The sequence below is a fragment of the Anolis carolinensis genome, chromosome 4 (genome assembly GCF_035594765.1).
Source record: "Anolis carolinensis isolate JA03-04 chromosome 4, rAnoCar3.1.pri, whole genome shotgun sequence".
NCBI lineage: Eukaryota > Metazoa > Chordata > Lepidosauria > Squamata > Dactyloidae > Anolis > Anolis carolinensis.
This window is the reverse complement of record NC_085844.1, coordinates 115,121,836-115,145,403: the sequence shown is the minus strand read 5'-3', so window position 1 is coordinate 115,145,403 and position 23,568 is coordinate 115,121,836. Positions and strand designations below refer to the sequence as shown.

General features: G+C 37.9%; 1 protein-coding gene across 1 annotated transcript in view; it reads right to left on the bottom strand.

Moving 5' to 3' along the window:
* phlpp1 (PH domain and leucine rich repeat protein phosphatase 1) overlaps nt 1–23,568 on the bottom strand; it is a 184,853-nt gene that overhangs the window by 62,670 nt on the left and 98,615 nt on the right. Inside the window, exon 4 of the mRNA XM_062977656.1 lies at nt 6,917–7,083. Within this exon, the coding sequence (XP_062833726.1) occupies nt 6,917–7,083 (167 nt within the window). The remainder of the gene's footprint in view (nt 1–6,916; nt 7,084–23,568) is intronic.

Here is a 23,568-nt window from a genome sequence, read left to right as displayed (position 1 = left end):
ATGGTCTCCAAAAAGATACTCCCTTTTTGCCTTTACCTTATATATAATTATATATAACTGTATGATTCTTGTCTGATTCTGTCTGACTATACTGGTTTAATTTATCGATGTTATGTTCAATTCACTGATACTAGGTTTAATTTGATGTTACGTTTTTAATGCTGGTTCTCATATGTGGGGTTTTGTTGGAATTTTATGCCATTATTTATCTGTTTTATGAAGGCATTGAATATATGTCGCTGTTTGTTGGAATCTGCTCTGAGTCTCTTCGGGGAGATACGGCAAAATAGAAATAAAGTTTTTTTTAAAAAAATTATATTATATTGCACTGACTCAAATGAGCTGTTCTATCCTTTTCGTCACTATTGTCACCTTACTTTTCTCCTTTCAGAAGACAACGGAAGAAACAGAGACTGAGAAAAAGATGTCCTTCTCCCTACTACAAGCAACTATTTCTCTACAGCACTGTCCACTTCTTGCCCTGTGGGTGGTTTTCAGTGCCTCTGTGGGGTAGACTTGAAAAAATAGACTTTTCTGTGTACTTTGAAGACCCATAAAGCTCCAGGTTCTAGTAGGGACAAGAAGTATATAATATGTCTTTTTTATATTGTCTTTTCGAAGAAGTAAGGATAAAAGGTGGAGAAGTGAGGGATGCAGTAGTGACAGGAGGGATAAAAAAACAACAACAGGGAAGGTGTACAGGACATAAATGGAAAGGGAAGCTGGTATGAGGGTCAGTGGTCTGAATGTGATCCTCCAACACCAAGTGCATGCCTACCTTGACTTGGTCAAGGTTACCACTGGAAGCGATACTGAATAGAAACCCTGTATGAACTGTCAAATGCCCATGGGAATAAGAGAGAAAGCTTGTTTATAATGAACTAATAATAATAATAATATAATTTTTTTTTGTTTATATTCCACCACCATCTCCCAGAAAGGACTCGGGCAGCTTACAAAAGCACGTAGAAGTGCAACAGAATACACAAGATACAGTAAAATATATAAATATTATATAAACAATGACAGTAACAATTAACATAGAACACACACACACCCCTATATAAAAAACACTCAATAAAATACGCAATAAAATGCAGCAATACCCCTTTCCCCCCGAAAATAGGACATCCCCTGAAAATAAGACGTAATAGAGGTTTTGCTGAATTGCTAAATATAAGACCTCCCCCAAAAGTAAGACCCAGCCAAGTTTTTGTTTGGAAGCATGCCCGCTGAACAGAACACCAGAGCATGCAGGATTAGTAAATGTATGTACCATAGATTGTTGTACATGGAAACAATGGTAGTAACAAGAAATTCTTGATAGGATTCACAGTTTGTCTGGTTATGCTGGTTTGTGATGACAACTACTGTACAGTATATAATAAATGTTCATTTTTGTTCAACAATAAATGTGAATTCTTCATGGAAAAATAAGACATCCCCTGAAAATAAGACCTAGCACATCTTTGGGAGTAAAAATTGATATAAGACACTGTCTTATTTTTGGGGAAACACGCTAGCTGCAGATTAAAATAGGCCATATCGATTCCATTGCATAAAGTGCAGGGGTCAAACAAATCTCTTGGTCCTCAAATTTAAACTGTTGTTGTTGTTGTTATTATTATTTTCTGTATTTATATTTCGCCCTATCTCATCCCAAGGGGGGTTCAGAGCAGCTTAAAACTTGGCACAATTTGATGCCACATCAGAACATAAATATAACAAATTATAAATACATTAAACATTAAATCATTAAATATAGAATAACATGTAAATACAATTAAAACACGATTTAAAACAGCAATTAAAACAACCATATAGTCCATAGTTAAAGTCTATTGCCCATTCCAGTTACAGTCACATTAATTCACAGCTGTATTAAACTGCAGCTGTTTTAAACATGTTTGAAGGTCTACTTGAAGAACCATGTTTTCAAGTTTTTCTGAAAACACTGGAGTGTGGGGGTAATCTAATTTCTCTGGGGAGGGCATTCCAAACTGAGGGGCTTCTTATCCCCACCAACTGCGCTTGCGAAGGAGGTAGGACTGAGAGGAGGGCCTCCCCGGCAGATCTTTGAGCCGACACCGGTACATAGGGAGAGATGCGATCACAGATAGGTTGGACCTGAACCGTGTAGGGCTTTGTAGGTAATAACCTGCTCTTTGAATTGGGATCAGAAACGTTTCAGCATAATAATCTTATTGGCTACTCCTCACTTCCATTGTCATTATTAATACCATTATTCAGATGCAATATGATGTTGCTTATAAACACCAAGATTACAAAAAATTATTGTGGGTCATACATATTGTCTCCATAAATATGACTGCCACAATATAATGCTATGGAACCTGACCGCATGACACTCTACAGACAGGCACACTGTTACAGAAAGCTAATTGTTTTAAACTTGCATCGTCTATAATTCAGAGAGCTAATTATTTTAAGCTTGTATGGTCTACAATTAAGAGAGCTAACCCGTACTACGCAGATTGTCCATCCTGTAAATGTGCCACATATAGTATTTAGTTCTGCTAAAAATAGTTGTTTGTGTTGTGCTGTGTTCGCTGATGACTAAAGCTATATTTAATTCTAACCACAATTTCAACCAAAGCATTCACACAATCACACTCAGTAATAAGATGTGCACACCACATTAGCAGTCTTGTTCAATTTAAAATTATGCCCCAAGCAGCTTATGTGCTTGGAGTAGGCAGGAGTCACAATCCAATATTTCACCAGGAATTTTCTATCAGTCTCTTATGACACGGGTAATGACTCTGCTGCATATATAAGGGTTATTCGCCCTATTACAGCAGGTTATGCTTACCTCGAGATAATGCCAAAAGAATATAATGTACTGCATGCACAGCAACAAAGGCCTAATTGCTTTCTTTTCAAAGCAGATAAATGGCCACAGATGAGAGATCAAACTAGGAGTGCATCCAAATTGCAAGCATTTGCTCAACAGATAATAGAACTTTTGTACTCTTGACAAGAAGAGGCTAAAGATAAGAAAGGAGAGCGAGCAGATACAAAAAGCATTTTATTAATGTAAATAACATGAACCTGCATAGCATGGGCATTTATATTCAAGTTAGAAAACAGATTCTCCACACATACTCACACACATGGGGAAAAGGTGTGATATGGTACCACTATTATATGCCCAGTAGAAACTCTCTTTAAGGTCAAAGCTGGAAATGGATGGAAAGCTGGAGCTAAGAAGCACGTTGCTTAAGTCATACAGAATGCTTATGGCAGGAGGAGCACCATCTGTCCAAGACTAACTAAATCCACTGGAATACAGAGAGAATTCAATGACTGTCATATTTTGACCTTTACTAAATAATATATAGTTCAGCATCCTTCTCATCCCCATCATCACAGGTTTGTAAATCATAACATACCCCACAAGTTTTTTTCTCAACCGGAAGACAAACCAACTACACAATGCAATAAGAGGATTTGCACCCACAGTGGTAAAGTTGCGCTGCACAATCAGATCTCATTCAAGGGGCAACTATTATCACTGACTCTATGTATCTTTCCCATGAAATGAAAACCTGAAGCTGTACAACACATATCATAAGGACACAAAACGTGGGAATCATGAATCAGGAGAAGTGTATAAAAAATGGAAGACATAAACATTCCAATACTTGGGAGTAAGTGAGCTAAAGTGAACAGGAATGGGACATTTTCAATCAGACAACTATAAAGTGTTTGATTAAGGAAATGGAAATCTAAGTGGAAATGGGGTGGCATTAACAGTAAGGCAAAATGCAGAAAAGCTGACAAGCAATATAATGGCAAGTCTGAACGACTAATAAAAATAAGTAAGCCCATCAATATAACCACAATCCAAGTTTATGCTTCAACCATAGAAGCAGGAAAAAAAAAGAAATTGAAAGATTCTGTATTGTAGTCGAGGAGAACACTAGTCATGCAGGAGAACAGAATGTGATGATAATGACAGATGATTGGAATGCAAAAAGTAGGAAACAGAGCAGAACCAAACATTTTTACGAGAAGCAGGCCTAGGATGAAGAAATGAAACAGGAGAGCAACTGGTTGAATTTTGTGAGGTCAATAATTTCTTGATTGCAAATACATTATATCGTGAGAAGAGATGATTCAAGATAATAATCACTGGTAAGGAAGAAAGCAGTAGGAAAAGAGAAAGATAAGCAAATAGACCCAATCAAGGAAGCTAGTCTGGCAACATGGTGACCTATTTCCAGGGCTGCCCCAAGTTAAAGTCAACTTAATCGCAAATAACAACAGAAAAACAGAGAGCATCCTGGTGCAACAATCACTACTATTTAATTCTAAGGCTCTGAGAATACAAGGAAGTAAGACTAAAGGAGCAGTATGTTTTTATTTTTGCAGGACGAAAGAACTGGCGACTTCAAGAGCCTGCCCAGCTTCCTGGCAAATAGTTTCTGTGAGCTGCTTAAAGAATCTCTTTCTCATGCATTAGAGGAGATACTGTTAAATGCCCAGTTTTGCAGTTATTGCAGGATTCCTCCTCTCCTTGGACAGGGGAACAGGGAAGCCAAGTCCACAAAGGCTGCCTGCTGTAATCTCAGAGTATGTCTGCTGCCAGGGCAATTTTGATCAGACCATTTAGGAAACCATAATGAGAATATATGGCTCCCTCTGCAATGGGAATGGATTTCCCCCCTTAAAACTGATAAAGTGTCAGAGCATTACATGACAACTGATAACCACTAAGTGACACATTACAATGTAACTGGGCAACGATAGTGAAAACTGATTGTTCTGAGAATCCTTTGGAGCCATACTGAGAATTCTCTGTTGAAGTCGCTGTCTACAATGTCATCCTGCCCGAAGGGATTTGGAAAAGTAGAAAGAACTGTGTTTGTGAAGGGTGCATTACTGAAAAGGCTATCTTAGATGCTATTCTGACACCACTTTTAGTACCATCACCTGTATTTGCTTTCTTTTTGCAAGTGAATGGCACAAAAAAGTCTCCAACAAGCCCATCCCTGTGCAAAACAAAAGTGTTTTGCTCAATATTTCAAGAACTGGCTATACCAGGCCTGGGCAAACTTCGGCCTCCAGGTGTTTTGGACTTCAACTCCCACCATTTTTAACAGCCTACCTGCCCTTTTTCTAAGATACACTCACAAGAAATTCACCCTTCGTCTTTTGGTTTCCATGTTTTGTTTTGTTTTTTCCAAATGACATCCAACTTTCTTTGGGCACGAGAGGACACTGAGCATTCAATCAAGAGGTCCCTTTTGGAATTATGATTTATTTATTTGTTTACCTTATTTCTACCCTGCCTTTCTCCACTCTGAAGGGGACTCAAGGAGGATTACATATGGCAACCATTAGAGGCTTTGTAAACATACAAACAATGACTTTTACATTTAAAAACAATTACATTACGTATTAGAATCACATCATCATGTGATGATGACGATTATTATTTTAAAGAAGCTTATATTTCTGCACTCGCACCCTAATGAATCTGCCTGAAATTAACTCAGGGCAATTTCATCTCAAAATGCATTTTTGTGTAGGAAATCTGGATTATAAACATTTAAAAATGTCAATAATATTAACCTTTTTTTGAAAAAGCAATTCTTTGCTCTTCCCCTCTCCCCTTCTGAATGGCAACTCATTAAAGGTACTTGTTATTTAGAAAGCAACCTGCTAATAGCATATTACTAATGTACTACTTTTTATTTCTGTAAATGAATTCAAAAACACAATACTGACCCTAATGACTGCCTGAGCAATGTTTACTGGTAATGAGTAAATGCTATTCATTACACTAAAAAAATTAATGAATTCATTAGTCATTCTATTGCTTGTTAAAACAACATTGTTATTTTTTTTAAAAAAAATGCTGTACAACAGCATGTTCAAGTTAATGTCATTAATTTTAATGCATTTCTTCCAGCTCTGTGGATATCCAGGAAACAGACTTCTATCTTTGATAAATGTAACTAAATGTATTCCATGTGCTTTTTTAAATATACAAATCATATACAGCGACTGGAAGACCAGCTGCCACTTCGTAATGTAGGCATCTCTAGGACAGACCAATTATTAAAACTTGCCTCTCCTCATTCCACTTATGTAATGCTTTTGCCTTCTTTAGTCATTCAAGTGAGTGGCCTATCAAATGTATTTTTTTATTCGCTTTTACCCTAAATAACTCTCCCGAAATCACATCCTGCTACATTACATCCAGATTTACATGACTATGTATACATTTGTCTTTTTGCATTAAGGAATAGGCAGACACAGTATAATCTGTGGACTAAATGTAGCACATAAATGCCCATGAAGGCCCTTTAGAATCATGTCCACATACAACTTAAATTAGACACAATCTGATTTACAAATAACTCCCAATTCACACAGCTGCTGTGAGGAAGGAATACCTTCTAAAGAGCCCAGACAGGAAAGGATGCCTTGCAAACAAAAAGAAGGGGAGTCAATTATTTTTCTCTTGCAAAAGCATAATGTGCCACAAATGACCAAGATAGGTTTGTGCAGGCAAATGGGCCAACAAAAGCTCTCTGTGAGGCAGTTAACATTTATCATTTTGATCAGCAAAGTGATTTCATCAAGAATTATTTGTGGAGGAATGTCCTGTTTTCTCTAATCTTTGGCCATTTTGGCAAGATGTTCCACCCCACAGTGTAATGCATCACACTATGGAACACTCTTGCGTCAATTGAGTTCCTATGATATAATCACACTGTGTAAATTAGATGATGGTCTGACAAGAGACACACCCAGCTAGGCTCTGATAGAAATACAGAAAGAAGCTTTCAAGGAATTTCTGAAACAATTTTTAAAAGAGGGGTGAGGAGTAAGTGAGAACAAATATGTTCTTGGTTGTTGTCACAGCTTCTGAAAACCGATTTACCTTTGTAGCTCATTAAGTCCTCTGGAAGATGATGAGTTAGGGTTCAGCCTTAGAAAATTCTGCTTCAAATTAAGATGAGTTAGGTCCTGGCTGTAAAAGAGATTGGCAGGCAGATCCTCTAGGCTGCAACATGAGAGATCCACTGAGCTTATTCGTTGCGAAGCAATCTGCAAAAACAAAAAACAAAAAACACATTTCAAAACACCATAATGTTAATTCAAGAAAATGAATCTGCACTGGGCCTTTGGCTTGAATTAAGACCCTTGAGTTGTTCATCAAATGCTGTCATAAGTAAGGCTGCTGAGGCTTACAATAAACATCTAAAAGCTTTGAACAAATGGGCCTGCGACACTTATTTTCAATTTTAGTTTGAAAAACAGCCAGAGTAAAAGTGATACGACACATTAAAGCAAGGATGGGAAACTTATGAACTTCCAAATGCTATTAGACTCTTATATTTGAATGTTAGTCTTGTTGTGCGGGCTGATACCCTGTTTCCCTGAAAATAAGACATCCCCAAAAAATAAGACCTAGCAGAGTTTTTGCTGAATTGCTAAATATAAGGCCTCCCCCGAAAGTAAGACCTAGCAAAGTCTTTGTTTGGAAGCATGCCCGGCGCCTGCCAAACAAAACACCAGAACTTGCAGGATCGGTAAATGTACATACCAGTTGTACATGGAAATAATGGTAATAATATATTAAAATGTTATATTATTTATATTTATACAGTAGTAACAAGAAATTCTTGACAGAAGTCATAGTTTGTCTGGTTTGGTTATGTTGGTTTGTGATGACAACTACTGTACAGTATATAATAAATGTTCATTTTTTTGTTCAACAATAAATGTGAATTCTTCTTCATGGAAAAATAAGACATCCCCTGAAAATAAGACCTAGCACATCTTTGGGAGCAAAAAATAATATAAGACACTGTCTTATTTTCGGGGAAACACGGTAAGAGTCCGATATCTAGGTGGCCATGGAGCCCACACCACTTGAACAATATATAAACCAAGAAAGGTATAACAGAGTTCTCAAGAAACAGAGCAGATGATATTTCTCTTACTTTCACAATATTTTCTCTTACTTTCAAATACTTTCATAGCATCACTGCGGTTGTACATCTTCAAGGTAGCTATCACAGATTTCTGTTGTTGTTGGCAAGATTTTTTCATAAGAAAATGTGACTTGCCCAAAGTTACTCAACGAGTTTCTATGGCTGAGTAGGAATTCAAACCCTGGTCTCCCAGATTCCTACTCCAACTTTGACAAGACTATACCACAGAGATTGTCTCCACCGTATTTATCCCACTGCACTTAAATTTACACAAGGAATCTTCAGCCAGCCACCCAAATCACCCTAAGCTGTTCAAACACCTCCACTGTTCATTCCCCAAGTCTGGGACTGGACAACTGTGGTCCTCAATGTGTTTTTGGATTAGAACTACCATATTAGTTGGGGTGCTGTGTATTCTAAAGCTAAAAACACTTGGAGAACCAAAATTGCCTTCTTCCACTCTAAACTCTACACCTGATTGAAGCTCAACAGATCTATTTTCCTGGTGTTATTTTAATAGTTAAATAGTTTTATTTTTACATTGTGTAAAGTTATCTGATTTTGCAGACTATCCTGAGATCTTTAGTTATAGGGTGATGAAGTATTAAATTTTTAAAAAATTAAAATACATGTGAGTGATCACACATTATTTTCCTGCTTATCCATGTCTCAATTCCTCCCATGCCCTTAGTCAGACTGTGTGAACCTTTTGAGCAGGAATGTGACATGAACACATACATACATATATAAGGAGTGAGAGTCAGGCTCAAACAACAATATCTTGCCAGAAGGGTCAGAAAAGAACAGTATCATATCACCCTGCTCTACCCAGAAAATTACCTAAGGTGTGATAGATCAAGTATTGTGAATAACCAAAGGACAACTGCTGAGAAATTTATGTGATGCTTCTAACCACACCAATCATGTTGCAAAACCACTGTTACTTTGTGTCCTCAAAACCTAGATGTGACCATGGCAAAATAATATATTTAGATGGCCTACAAACAACTAGTGCTAAATATGTGAGGGATAAATAACACTATATAACATGATTTTTGTTCCTATGTTATAAATGTCATTTCCTAATTGGTTCTATCATAAAAACATGAAAAGGTTTATTAAACTGCAAAAATGTTGTTTTTGTGGGACATCCTGCAGCACATTTTGCTATAATTTTTTAATGAATATCTCATAGAGTTTCAACCAAGTCAACACAGTTTGTGGTAGCCACCAAAACGAAGTTTCTGGAGTATAACAATTACTTTCAAAGTAAGTACCACACAATTAAACAGGAAATAACAGTTTCAACCCAGGAACAGAAAATTTGTATCTGTTGGGAAAAGAAGAACTGACTGTATATATTTCAACTTTTTAATGGTAAAAAATGGAGGAAGGCACCAGGGAGGCTTAAGAGGAGCTACAAAAATGGCCTAGATAGAATATTTTGCCTGTCCCAATTTAGATAATATCACCTTAACCATAATGAAGTTTAACATAAAAATATCCCTCCTTGGAAGCTTTAAAGAAAATATGGAATAAAATTTAAGAATCTTTAGAGCTGAAAATATGAAAGCTAGCTTTCCAAAAACAGATTTTGTTTTCTTCCAAACAGCAACGATCAAGCATGCCTTCTTCACCCAGCCATCTGAAGTTGTACTCTCAAGAAAGACTGTACTATGTGCTTTTCTTTCACATTTAAACCTTTGATCCTGAGGGCAAGGAGGTAGACCTGATGACTCACAAAACCTCTGGAGTTGTGCTTTGCTGCATTTGCCATTTGTTGTTATGCTGCTGCACAAATCTGACAGTCTACAGACATATTGTCACAGTTCAGATATAAATGGTGTTTTAAGTTAGAAACAATTTGATTGTTAATGCAACAGACATAAATAATACACGAAGAAAGTGGGAAGTTTTATCCATGTATTATGAGTATGCTAGAAAAGCCATCAAGTTCACTGACATAACAAGATGAAAAGTGCAGGGAAATACAATGAGGGACTTCTGTTTTCGCCTATCATTTCTATTAGACTCTTATAGCTTGGCGAGTAGTAAGATACTGTGGATGCTAAAATGCAAAACATCTGGTCAGGTCAACAAAGGATTGCCAATCCACATTCTGGGATAGTTCAGGAAAGGTTAGTCTTGAAAGATAAAACTAGAGGGCAAGAGGAATCCTTTCTTCATATACAAGAAGGTGAATGTAAGATGACCTTACAATCCTTCAACAGGCTCTGGTTATTACTACTGGGATTCCAGTTTCTGTGAGTAATGCTCAGAAAAGAACGTTTGCAAATCTGCACACCAGCAGAACATATTTTGAGTGCAAGAAAAGGGGAGAAAGTGGCTTCAGATTGTCCAGCTATTCATTCCAGCACCAAATAAAGCCATTCCATTTGACATTTTTTTACAGCTGTGGCTTTCTAAAGTCTCAAATGAGAATACAATCAAACATAACATCTAAATTGGACAGAAATAAAAAGGAATGGCAAATGGACATGGTTTTGCAAGGAGTGCCCAGGGAAAGCAGACTAACAGCTCCAGCTGACTTCTTGCTGAGATGTTGTATTTTAAGCAGGGCCGGGCTTTGAGCGTTTAAAAAGGGAAAGTTTATTCCAAAGGCTTGAAGTAGGCTCAGGGTCATAAACATGATAATTAATATAGTGCCTTTCATAGACTTCACATACATTATTTTGGTAAAGCTGACAATAGCTCTGTCAAGTTAGCAGCAGCACTAGAATATCTATATTTTAAAATAAAGACAAGGCAGAAAACAGATATGGACATACTGACAAGTCTCTGTGTGATTTGTGGTACATTGGCAAGCATTTCTCACTCTCCATTATTTTATCAAGCACAGCAACAACATGACATAGATGCAACATGCGCGCGCACACACGCACACACACATACTGTCTATACATTATTCTTCTGAAAAGAAAAGAAAAAAAGCCTGAGGAAGCCACAAATGGTTTTCTGGGTGTGGAAGGAGCCTGAGTTCCATTTGCTTTTGTTTGTCACTCAAAAGCCCTACCACTCAGAATTTATAAATTTCAATTATTATGTCTTTCACACCAAGATGTAGCTGACAGAAATCGGGATTCTCATAGAACACAGCAAACACAAAGCAAGTCCTACATGTCTGATACCTGCAGATTCATATTTTTAAAGAATATTCTGAAGGAGGAGAAATGATCGCTGACTGGAGAGTACACAATCTTAGATTGAGTGAGATATGTGCCCCCTTTCACAACTCACAGATCTGTCTTTATTCAACTTCACAATTGAATCTGGAAACTGTAGATTTAAGGGTTAACTCAAAGCCAAGTCTGAATGGGGCCTTGACCCTACAGCTTCCTGATCCAGACAAGGCTTAGGATGAAAGCACACAAGGAAAGAAGTACACAAACATCTGGTTTGTTCCCTGACTGGAAAAAAAAACATTCTTTATTTGACTGGGATTTTTCTATCAGAACTGAGCTACTGAATAAATGAGTGAAGAAAGATTTCAACCACAGACTTCCTGAGCTTAGCCCGTTCTCACAGCCATAGCTTTTTAAGGCAGACTGAATTTTGGGACAGTAAAGATGACTGGTGAAAATGAAAATAGAAATCAAATGACCTTAAAACGACATGTGTAAGAAAGAGCAAGGATTCACAGAATAAGAAATGTGACCACTAAGATAACAGCATTGTCACATACCATAAAAAAGAGACCATTCAAACTCATTTCTGCGTAAGTGCAGATGTGGTTAGACCAGGGCTCCAAATGAAACTAAAAGAAGGGAAGGGGGAAAACAAAAGGAAACAAATGCTGGAAAACAATATATATGTTTATGTCGAATGAGCATTTTTAACTAAAGGGCATTTTTATTTGTATTGTAGGCAGTTGCAGTAAAATAGCATTTTAGTGTTTTGTGTGAAAAAAATGCCCTTCAGCTTTACAAACTCTGTTCTCATTCTGCCAACCTCTTCATGAGTTTGCGATTTAAATTTGTGTATCCATCATGCATGCTACAAAAAAGCAAACCAGATCAAAGAAGAACCACTTTGCACATCAAGGGACGTAACCAACAGTGTGTTGTCGAAGGCTTTAATGGCCAGCCCTAACTACAACATTCACACTGGCCTCCAACTGACAAGAGTTCTTCTCTCACCCTGGACTTTCCAGATATATATAAACCTTCCTTGCTTAGTTTCTCCATACCTCACAACCTCTGAGAATGCCTGCCATAGATGTGGGCAAAACGTCAGGAGAGGATACTTCTAGAACATGGCCATACAGCGCAGAAAACATACAACATCCCCAAAGTAACCAACAGCTTCACCATTATGGTCACAAACCTTTAAATGATCATGAGCTTAAAGAATATCTTCCTACTGCTCTCAGGTGTCATTTCTTTTAATCACTCTACTATTTGAAATGACATACAATGAAACACACAAGGAACATATTCTGGGCAGCCATGTTGGCCATTCATCTCAAATATGAAATCAACAAAACAACAGTGTCTTTTGGGGGGCTAACTAAAAGGTAAAAATTATACAGGCTGGGTTGCTGTGAGTTTTCCAGGCTGTATAGCCATGTTCTAGAAGCATTGTCTCCTGGTGTTTCGCCCACATCTATGGCAGGCATCCTCTGAGGTTGTGAGATTCTCACTACCTCAGAGACCTCATAACCTCTGAGGATGCCTGCCACAGATGTGGGCAAAATGTCAGGAGAAAATGCTTCTGGAACATGGTCATACACAGCCCAGAAAACTCACAGAAACCCAGTGATTCCAGTCATGAAAGCCTTCTACAACACTTTATACAGGCTGTTTACAATAGAGGGATCTGTTTGAGGTCGCTATATTGCCATAACCACAAACCACCAATGAATGAAAGTGAGGTGTATAGGTCTAAAGGATTACTGCTAGATGTCTCTTCCTGCACACAAACAGCCCCTAGCCTCCATCGTCTGCGAGATGGCAGTCCTAAAAAAGGTATTTTGTCTGTCCTAGGGTTATTTGTGCACTGGAAGAGGCTTCTAGTGGTAATCATTCTATGTGCCATCCTTTCAAGTGGTAAGAGTTTTATTCATGGTCTGTTCGTGGTTGCAGATATATAGCAATTTCAAATTGGGTGCATCTTTTTGAAACACCCTGTATAATGTAAGCTTTTGAAGCTAAACAGCAAAAGATTGTGTATGTGTGTGTGTGTGTGTGTGTATAGAGAGGGGGGGGGGGGGAGAGAAGTGATGATAATGGATTCAAAGACCTTTAATTTGGAGATTGCACTGTGTATTTTATGCTTTCTAGTAGGCCTAAAAAGGTAAAGCTGTTCAAGGTTTTGTTATAACACTTTCCAGGATTGCTTCCCGGTTATACCTTGCAAATAAAAGAGTAAATTTTCATGCTGGAAATAGTATGTCAATTAGGTATGGATTGTTACACATGAAACCATCATGTATGAATGTATGGATTCATGTGTGTATATGCGTGTGTGTGTATCTATCTACACACACACACACACACACACACATATCTGTGTGTCGGATGTATGTTCCATCACTATATGTGACTGCACATGGTATAAGCCAAATGTTAATTTACTACTCTTTGAAGTAGTCTCCCTATTTTGGCATCTCAGAACTAGATATTGCTTGATTCTCTACAGAAAGGTGATACATTATTCATGTCCTATTCAAAAGACAACTATCAAAGGACTGAACTAATCAGCCTATTCTAAAGTTTTTAATAAGGGCAAGAATAGACAGTCCTCATTGATAGCTGAAATGCGAGAGCATTTTCATTGCTGGCCATTGAGACGATAAAAGATGATGTACAACTTTTTTGGTGTATTTACATTTTAATTAGCATTTTGCCTGCATTTTTATCGTAAGCCATCTTAAGTACCATTTTCAAGGGAAAGATGAAATATAAAGGTAATAAAAATACAAATAAAAACCTGAGTTTTATGGAACCAGTGTTTTCCAACTATGCCTTTTAAAAACCTACCTCTGTGGCCAATTAAAAACAGCCGTATTAACTAACTGAATAAACATGCTTAAATTTGCATGAAGACGGGGCCTAGATCTAAACATTAAATTTATTCATGTTTCATTTCAAAATTATACACACATTCTGAAAGTAATTTATACAATAGTTTAAATAGACAAATGTTTAAATAAATGAAACAATGTTTATGTACACTGGAACATCAGAAAGCAAAGGCGTCACTACCTCAGTCAACAATGTGGACAATTTCAGATTTAGGGATATTTCAAATTTCAGAATTCCAGATAAGGGGTACTCAACCTGTACAGAACAGGGCAAGAAATCTCTTTCCTAAATACAGCAATCATGATCCAAATTTTTGTATCTATCACTTTTTAAATGTGTCTTCTAATCAGGAAACCAGCTTTTACTTGATAAACAAGAAGTTTAAAAATATGTAACAACTCCTTCAACTAAACAGCATGGACCTATTTTTTAACAGCTTATGAGGTTTGCCTTCTAATTAGTGAAGCAGATGCCTCAAGGAGCAGATTGGGAGTGACAAGAAAGGGCAGCAAGTTGTTAAGTTATCTGTTTTGTTATTACTATATTTTATTGTCAGGGACGAGAACAGGTATTAACTGGGTTTTGAGGCCTCAGGTGCCAAAATAAATTGACTAACTTTGGAAACTATGCACATTCTTGGAGGAGGGGGGCAGCTATTTTGGACAAGCCCTGATGATACAATTTGTGAACTTTTCCACCAAAACTCTAAACCAGCAATAAATCCAAACTTGGAGCAGTGTAGTAAAAACTGGGGCATGTGCTAAATTTGTGGAAGAAAAACTCTTCCTGGAAGGGCTGAAAGATTTCAAAGCATGTATAATACTGCCAACAAGCAGGCAGGCCCTAAGAAGGTGACATTTTTAACAGTATGTTAAATTTAGATGCATATTGCTAGGAAATGGGTGGAAACCTGCCAACTGTGCCGGTCTCAAGACAGAGACATTTCTAACACTACGCTGAATTTACTGGCACTATTTTAAGTCAAGAGCAAATGAGGGTGTGGGGGCAGCACATGCCAAGTCTGATAGCTGAAAGATGAAAAAAGGAATATGGGCAATAGCTTGCATTCCAAGGGTAGAACCTTGAAACATATTATGATTTTAAAACCATTTACGTTCATCCTGAAAATCAAGGATGGAGAATATCAAATACTCCAATACTGCATTTACACTACAGGCAGTCCCCAAGTTACGAACAACATAGGTTATGTAGGTTTGCTCGTACCGTGTTTCCCCGAAAATAAGATAGTGTCAGGACCCAGGCTGCAGAGCACCAATAACCTTACACAGAGGCCAGAATCTATCTAATATCTTTATTAAAGAAATATATAAAGTCAATAAAAACAAGTGAAGAATATAGTTCAGAAGCAGACCTTTCAGATGAGGTCAAATATAGTCCAGAAATGTATTGTCCAATATAAGATATTAGAGTTCAAAGTTTTAATCCACTTGACCGAAACACACACTTTGCCAAGCAAAAGTGTGGGAAAATGACAGTCTTTAAAGTCCAATGTAGCTTGACAACAAGGCTGGAAAATAAACTTGATTCTTGGCTAGATCAAAGACTTGAAACGAGGCAAACATGAAGCATGAACAAGGTCCGTGGCAAACGTGAAACAAGGCAGGCTTGGAACTTGATCCGGGAAGCAAGGAACTGGGGTTACGAAGTCCACACACGATCTCTCTCCTCAAGCTGATCAATTGACTCCGCAAGGTTCCCCTTGCGACAAGCACCTATATTGGGTCTCGTTTTCCCGCCAACAGAACACTTTCCCTGGAGAACGAGAAGCGAAACCCAACTCTGTCCAGATGCATGACTCCTTAGAATTTCCCAAGGGAAGCAGACCTAATCAGCTAGTTGTTTGGCAGCGATTCTCAGGCTCCGGCGATTAGCCTCTCTGACTCCTCTATCTCTATTATAATTGTCCCTCCGAGGAAACGGGGGGGAGTTCTGCCCAAGGCCTGTTTGGCTGAATTCTTGAGGGCAAACATCCTCCAGGTGGAGAGGCTCCGGCTCTGGTTGAACCGGCGGAAATCCCATGTTTTCCTCCTCGTCTGCCACAATAGTACTAGGAACAGGACTACAAGGCCCATGAGTCATCACAGATAGTGTCTTATATTAATTTTTGCTCCCAAAGATGCTCTAGGTCTTATTTTCAGGGGATGTCTTATTTTTCCATGAAGAAGAATTCACATTTATTGTTGACCCAAAAAATGAACATTTATTATATACTGTACAGTAGTTGTCATCATAAACCAGCATAACCAGACAAACTGTGAATCCTATCAAGAATTTCTTGTTACTACCAATATTTCCATGGTAGTAACAACACTTTATTGTACATACATTTACCGATCCTGGTGTTCTGTGTGTTCTCTGGTGTTCTGTTCAGCGGGCATGCTTCCAAACAAAAACTTTACTAGGTCTTACTTTCAGGGGAGGCCTTATATTTAGCCATTCAGTAAAACCTCTACTAGGTCTTATTTTTGGGGGATGTCTCATTTTAGGGGAAACAGGGTATGTTGAATTTGTATGTAAGTCAGAACAAGGACATTTTAAGTGTAACTCCAGCTGTGTGTGTGTGTGTGTGTGTTTGCATGTATCTGCATGTATTTGGACAGCACTGGGAAGAGTTAGCAACCCAGTATAACTTTTTTTTGCTGTCTGTGCCCCTGTTGAGAAGATTTCACTTCACTTTCTGTCCCTGTGATAACTGGATTTTGAAAAATTTGGCTTGTTGTGGAAACAAGAATTGGAGATAAAGCTTCAGCGGAGATAACTTTTCCCCATGATAATAATTCTTTCAGGAATGAATTTCCCTTTCGAGGGGTAGATTTCTCTCACTTCCTTAAGCAGCGTATCATTCTCTTCAGAGCAATGTACCAAAAAGGGGGAGGGGGAGTGTGTTATCTCTTATACTGGATGGGTGTAATGTCCATTGTGTTAAAAATTCCCTAAATAGTAGATGCGTGTGTGAAATTCGTTCCGTTTTTCCTGTTTCTTTTGTGTCTTCCGTTTATCCAGAAGCATGAAACAGAAGTCCCATTCCGACATGGAAATCTGCTTGACACAAAAGCCTGCTTTCGTGTTGAGCTGAAATTGCCTCCTTGCCTGCATGTAGGCAGGCCTGGAGCTAGGCTTCAGGCGAGCTTCAAGCCTGTTTGCAAGCCCTGCCACACACACACACAGAGTGTGGAGGGCGTGTTTGGAGGCTGGCAGGGTCTGCAGGCGAGCTCACCATCCACCAAAACATGCCCTCCACACTCTCGGAGAGTGTGTGTGTGATGAGGCCTGCAAGAAAGCCCAGAGATCACCTGCAGACAGTAAGCTCCAAACCTGCTTGCCGGCCCTGCCACAAACACTCTCCAAGAATGTGGCAGGGCATGTGCGGTGGCTGACAAAGTAAGCAGGCAGGCCTGGAGCCCTCCTGAAGGTGAATGCCTTACTCCAAAGGAGCAACAGCAGATAAGATGGATGCCAGGAAGGGGGAGGCAGTGGGTGGGAGCCCCCCCCCCCATAATGGTCCAAATATCGGGGCCCTGATCCAACCCCCCCCCCCCCCCCAGATTTCAGGAGGCTCTTGAAAAGAGATCAGGGTCCTGAACAAAAGCCGGGATATGAAACTGGGCAAGGTTTACCACGAAAACACAAGACTGCTAAACAGTCCCTTTGAACACATGTGTTACTCACAACTTAATTGGCTTAGACAGAGGTTTCTCTGTGCAAATATGCATATACAGGAGTGATCATACAGACAAAGGAAGTGCCTTGTAAAACAATATCAAAAGAGTACTGGGACAACTCTATATTAAAAATAATTGGCTGAACAGTCTTTACTTTAAAGAGAGTTCTTTTTACAGTAGCACTTCCACTCCAATACCTTTGCGTTTGATTTGCTGAATTGTATAATGACTGCCACCTTCTTCCTAATTCCTTTGTCTTCCCCAAAGGCAACCCCATCAATGCAGAAAGGGGGAACTGATCAGCCTTAACTCAGGTTTTTCAAGATAATGAACAACTAAATTGTAGTAGCAGATAATGTACTACGACATCTAAATTGTAGGAGTAAATTATCCAGTTCTACTCTTCTTCGTTGCCTTTGTTGTTAAAAATCAAATAAATAGCATATTGTACTTCAGAATCTAACTCTTCTACGAAAGAACCTCAGGTGTTGGCCCATTTTACCCTATATTTTGAAATGTCTTGATATTTTCTAATATAATTAACTGCCCCCCAAATCATTACTTATGTTGAGTATCAGCTGCTGTGTTTTTAAACAAGTCAGATACATAATAGATGGTTCAGAGCTGGATTTGTTCAAACAAACCATAGCTGACATTAACCTCAGTTTATCATGTTGAATGAAAGGACAAACTGCAACTAATCCAAACTGGAATAGATGCTTCCTAGAAAAGGGAAAGCACCTCTGCGTAGTCATGATGGAGAAAGAAGATATAAGCCTGAGACTTACACGCTAAGCTGGAGTTTAGCCTGATTTCTAAACTGGACCAATACCTGTTGAACTGGGTCAACTAGCAAGTTCCTGGGCATATGGAAATTAAACCCCCAAATCTTCCTAATCCAAGAACAATGCTTGAAATTTCAGGCCATGATTTAGCATAGATTTGAGAGAACAACACACTTGACTACACTAAACTGTGCAGGCTAAATTAAGATATTTTAACTGCAGCGTCAACTTGGAATTTTTAAATGAGGGTAGCTGGCTTGTCAGCATTACTTTAAGCTACATACATGAAAGCAAACCAAGCAGAAAATTACAAGTTGACAGGAACATATGCATGACCTTGTACCGTCAAATTAATCCTTCAGACTTCAGAACTTGACAGTCTTGTACAAGCAAACCTTACAATGACTCTTTTAAAGCATCTCAGTTCATACTCTTTTCTCCCCGAATAGTCAAGGAAAACTGTACAAAAACATCAGTGACTACCAGCTTTGCCACCATCATTTTTCAGACAAGAAACCAAAACGGGTAACTTAATTTAAAGGAAAGAATACAACTTTATCATAATTATGGACTCAAATACTTTGAGCTATCCATTATGCTATGTAACTTGATTTTCGTTCCTGGATTATAAATGCCATTTCCCAATTGGTTTTATCATAAAAACATAGAAAAAGTTTATTAAACTGCAAAAATCCTGCAGCACATTTTGCTAACATTTTTCAATGAATATCCCATCGAGTCTCAATCAATTCAACATGGTTTGTGGCAGCCACAGTTTCTGGAGGACAACTACTACTTTCAAAGTAAGTACCACACAATTAAACAGGAAATAACACTTTCAAACCAGGAACAGATTTTTTTAAAAATTTTGTTACATAGTTTTGTTATTTGACTTAAAGCCCACCTGGCAAACCTAGAATATTACAGTATCTCAACCTTGTCAGGAAACTATCCAAAAACAGAACTTTAACAATGAAGAAAAGAGATATTTTCACAGAATAATTCAGATTTAAGATTCAACAAAAATTCAAAATATGTCTGGGATGCAATGAATGGCCCAAGTAGGAAAATAATATAACACTACCTCAGATTGAGTATTTCTCATTGAAAATGCTTGGGACCAGAAATAAGATAACATGAAACATTTATTTATTTATGTATGTATTTACTTACTTACTTACTATATTTACATCTCGCCCTTCTCACCCCAAAGGGGACTCAGAGCAGGATTTTTCACATAGGCAACACTTCAATGCCATAAAAACAACATATAGTATTTAAAAAAAAACATAAACATTAAAACCAAGAAATTAAAACATCTAAACATTATACCAATTGTTAAAACCACGCAGTCCATAGCCATTCCAGTTGTCGTTGAACATATTCCATATCCTTTTATTCCACTACAATTATCCCATGGCTTGGTCCCATAGCCACATTTTTACTTTCTTTCTGAAGGCCAGGATTGAGGAGGCTGATCTAATCTCACTGGGGAGGGAGACCGACAGCCAAGGGACCACCACTGAGAAGGCCCTGTTTCTCGTCCCCACCAACTGTACCTGCGAAGGAAATCGAACCAAGAGCAGGGCCTTCCCAGAAGATCTTAATCTCTGAGATGGTTCATAGAGGAAGATACCTTATACATATAGTCTGAAGGTAACTTTATACACAATAGTTTTAATATTATTGTGAATGAACAAGGTTTGTCTATATTGAACATCAGAAACCAAAGGGTTTCCTATCTCACTATCGCATGGACATTTTGGATTTTGGAATTCTGCTGAATCAATAAACAACAAGAACAGAAAAGGTTTTGGGGGAAGGTCCTATTATCGAATGTACTTTTGAAAAGTTGCAGCAAGAATTTGAATCTTATCAAAGTAAGACTAAACAAACTACAGTATCAGAGCACCTAGGCATTTCATGAATTTTTACCCTTGGTAAATTTTGGAAAAGGTAGATGAAAAGAGAATCAGGTTAGCTCCTTCCCTGCCCATTTTCCGCCGGGAATTGAAAACATGGTTGTTCCAGAGCGTGTTTAAATGAACAGGCCCAATAGAGCTGTCATTAGAATACTTCTTTCTGTTTTAAAAGCATATGGCACTTTATCACTGTTACTTATTTCCATGATACAGCACTTTATGAAACCTGTCCCCACTGGTTTGCTTTTAATTACTCTGATTTTATTTGCTTGGATTTTAATGTATTGTCCATTATTTTATTTTGTGTATCGTTGGAATGTTTTAAGTTTTTGTCAAATATGTTGTGTTGTTGTTTCGGGCTTGTCCCTGTTGTGAGCCGCCCCGAGTCCCTTCGGGGAGATGGGGCGGGATATAAAAATAAAGTTTATTATTATTATTATTATTATTATTATTATTATTATTATTATTATTATTATTATTACATAAGGAACTGTCATTCCATTTCAAAGCTATAACTTAGCCATCCTCCCAAGGTAAAAGTACCACTTCTATCATAGCCTTCACATGTAAGTATCTTAGATTTGGAGTCAGAGAACTAGTAGACAGTTTGACAATACAACTTTTCAATCCAGAATCGTGTGGATAGAAGTCAAAGGAATCCTCATGTAAAGTCCTATCTGCGACTGAGTGACACTCCTTCCTCAAAAACTGTATTAGAATTAGTGAAACTAGATTAATAATTCTTCTTAACCTTTGATCATGTTCATGCTATGCCCCTGCCCAAGTGTGAAAGATTTTACCCTTGGGTGCATTTTCCTCAGATGCATTAATATTCTCAAGCATGAAGGTGAATGCTTTCTCTCCTTATCAGAGGAGTTGTTGGTATGCTCAATATACCGGCAGAAATGACAGATTAGGGTCATCCTAACCTTTTAACACAAGTAACTCCATCTTTTTTTCACCCAAGCCTACTCGGAGAAAAGAAATCAGTGAAGAGGTTGCTGGTAGCATAGCTTATGTAAGAATAACACCTTTCCACATCCTGAGAAAAAATGAATATTGGATCAATGACAGTCAAAAGCCAGAAACAAAGTGCTTAAGTGCTCTTCAGTTTCAAATCTACCTAACACTTCCATCATGTACCCTGCTAAAGGAAGAAGCATGGGAAAAAGCAAAAAAATACTTCTTTTAGTAGTAAGGTGTTCAAAACTATATTTTTCTTTCAACTAAGGGTGAGGGCCTATTGCACACTACACAATTATAGTGTTAGGATCTCACTTTAACTTCATCCTAAGGATTCCTGGGATTTGTACTTTGCTGAAGCACTAGAGATCTCTAGCAGAAATTACCAAATGCCTCTCCCTAATCTGCAAATCCCATGTTCATATTAGAATAGAACCATATCATTTAAAGTTGTAACATAGTATTTATAGTGGAGTCTGAGGACTGGTTCAAAAGTACCTAAGAATTAGTTATGTCCCTGTGGTTACTTATCATATCACTTTGGGATCATTAATATGCAGCGATATTGCTATAGACAAGTTCACCCTTTAAGAGTTGCTCAGCTAAGTGGGAACAATTAAATCATGTAATCAGGTCATTCTATCCATGATCATTTTAGTTCAGTGAAACAGTGCAAGAGAAGTCCATAGATAGGTCTCACGTAGCCCCAGGTAATTTATGAATCAGCCTGTACCCTTGGTTATCACAGCTCTAAGCCACTACGTAAAAGATCACTCATCAGTTGTCCTGAATAAAAGAGTTCAGAATTTAACAGAGGCATACATTACATAGATGTGCAGGTGACATGTAATAGTAGACAAGGCAGGCTGCCTAGGCAATGATTCCCTGTTTTAAAAAACACCATTATGAACGAATGTTAGCTCTCACTATACTATTAAATCTTTTTATTCTGGGAAAATTCTGGAACTCTGTCACACTACACTATTATAGGATTCCACTTCAACTGGGTGCATCCTATGAAATTCTTTCATTTGCAGTTTAGAAAGGCACTGGGACACTCAGTTTAAAAATATAAATATCCTTCCTTAACTTCAAGGTTGAGGCCAGAGGCATACAATCATTTGGCTCATGGTGCCAAGTAATAATGAGAACTTATGACCTTCTACTGTGTAGAAAAATCACTTTAAGGTAACAATTCAGTAGATAAATCAAGGTATCATCCTCATCCATCAGTCATTAGGATCAAGTTATTGGGAACATCACATCTTTGTATTTTGGTAGAGGCTACTGAAATGGCTGAGACAGAACTAACCAAGGGATCATCGAAAGAGCTTTCATCCCACAATCTTTGGGTGACTTACTGCTACTTAGCTTGTTTTTAAAGCTTTGATTATGTTTTTATAGATTTTAACGGTGGTTTTTTTAAAATACCATTTATATTCCATTTTGTTTGTATATTTTTAGATTTTAAATTGTATTGAAATGCTTTGAATGTAAGCTGCGATGAGTCTCCTTGTGGAGAGAAACAGTGAGGTATAAAGAAGAAGAAGAAGAAGAAGAAGAAGAAGAAGAAGAAGAAGAAGAAGAAGAAGACTTAGCTTAAAAGGACGGCTCCATATGTATTTTCATGAATCTCTAAAGCAACCAATTATATAGAAGCAGGCCATTTCCTCAATGCAATACCACTCCTATGTGCTCAGAACTGGTATCCATGGTTCATTTATCCACTTCCAACAAAACTTAGCCTCTTAAATCATTTCCTAGGACCTCCTATATAACTCTCTTGTTAAAGATTGTAGATGTTGTTAAACAGAAGCTCTTATGTTCACCTGTGAACCAAAATCACCCTGTGGGGTAATGATGTGCCACTCAGCTTTGTAGAACAATTAACAGGAACTTTACTGATTTCAAAATGATCAAACAGAGCAATAATATTTACAATAGTCTCTCTGATTGCTTACAGAGAACAGTAGGAATAAATAGTTCTTTTAAAGTCCATAAAGTTGCCTCTGTGCCTTAGAAATAACAGGGCCTCTGAGAGATGGCAGCCATCTTCTCTATTGGCTGTTTCCAATCAGCATACAGACACACTCTAAGGTAAAACCTGCTCAAATCGGTTCCCAAGTGGCATAGCAGAGAAATTGACCAATCAGATTCCTAGCTGTTTGCAGCTTAGCCAATCAGCTTCTTACACGTAA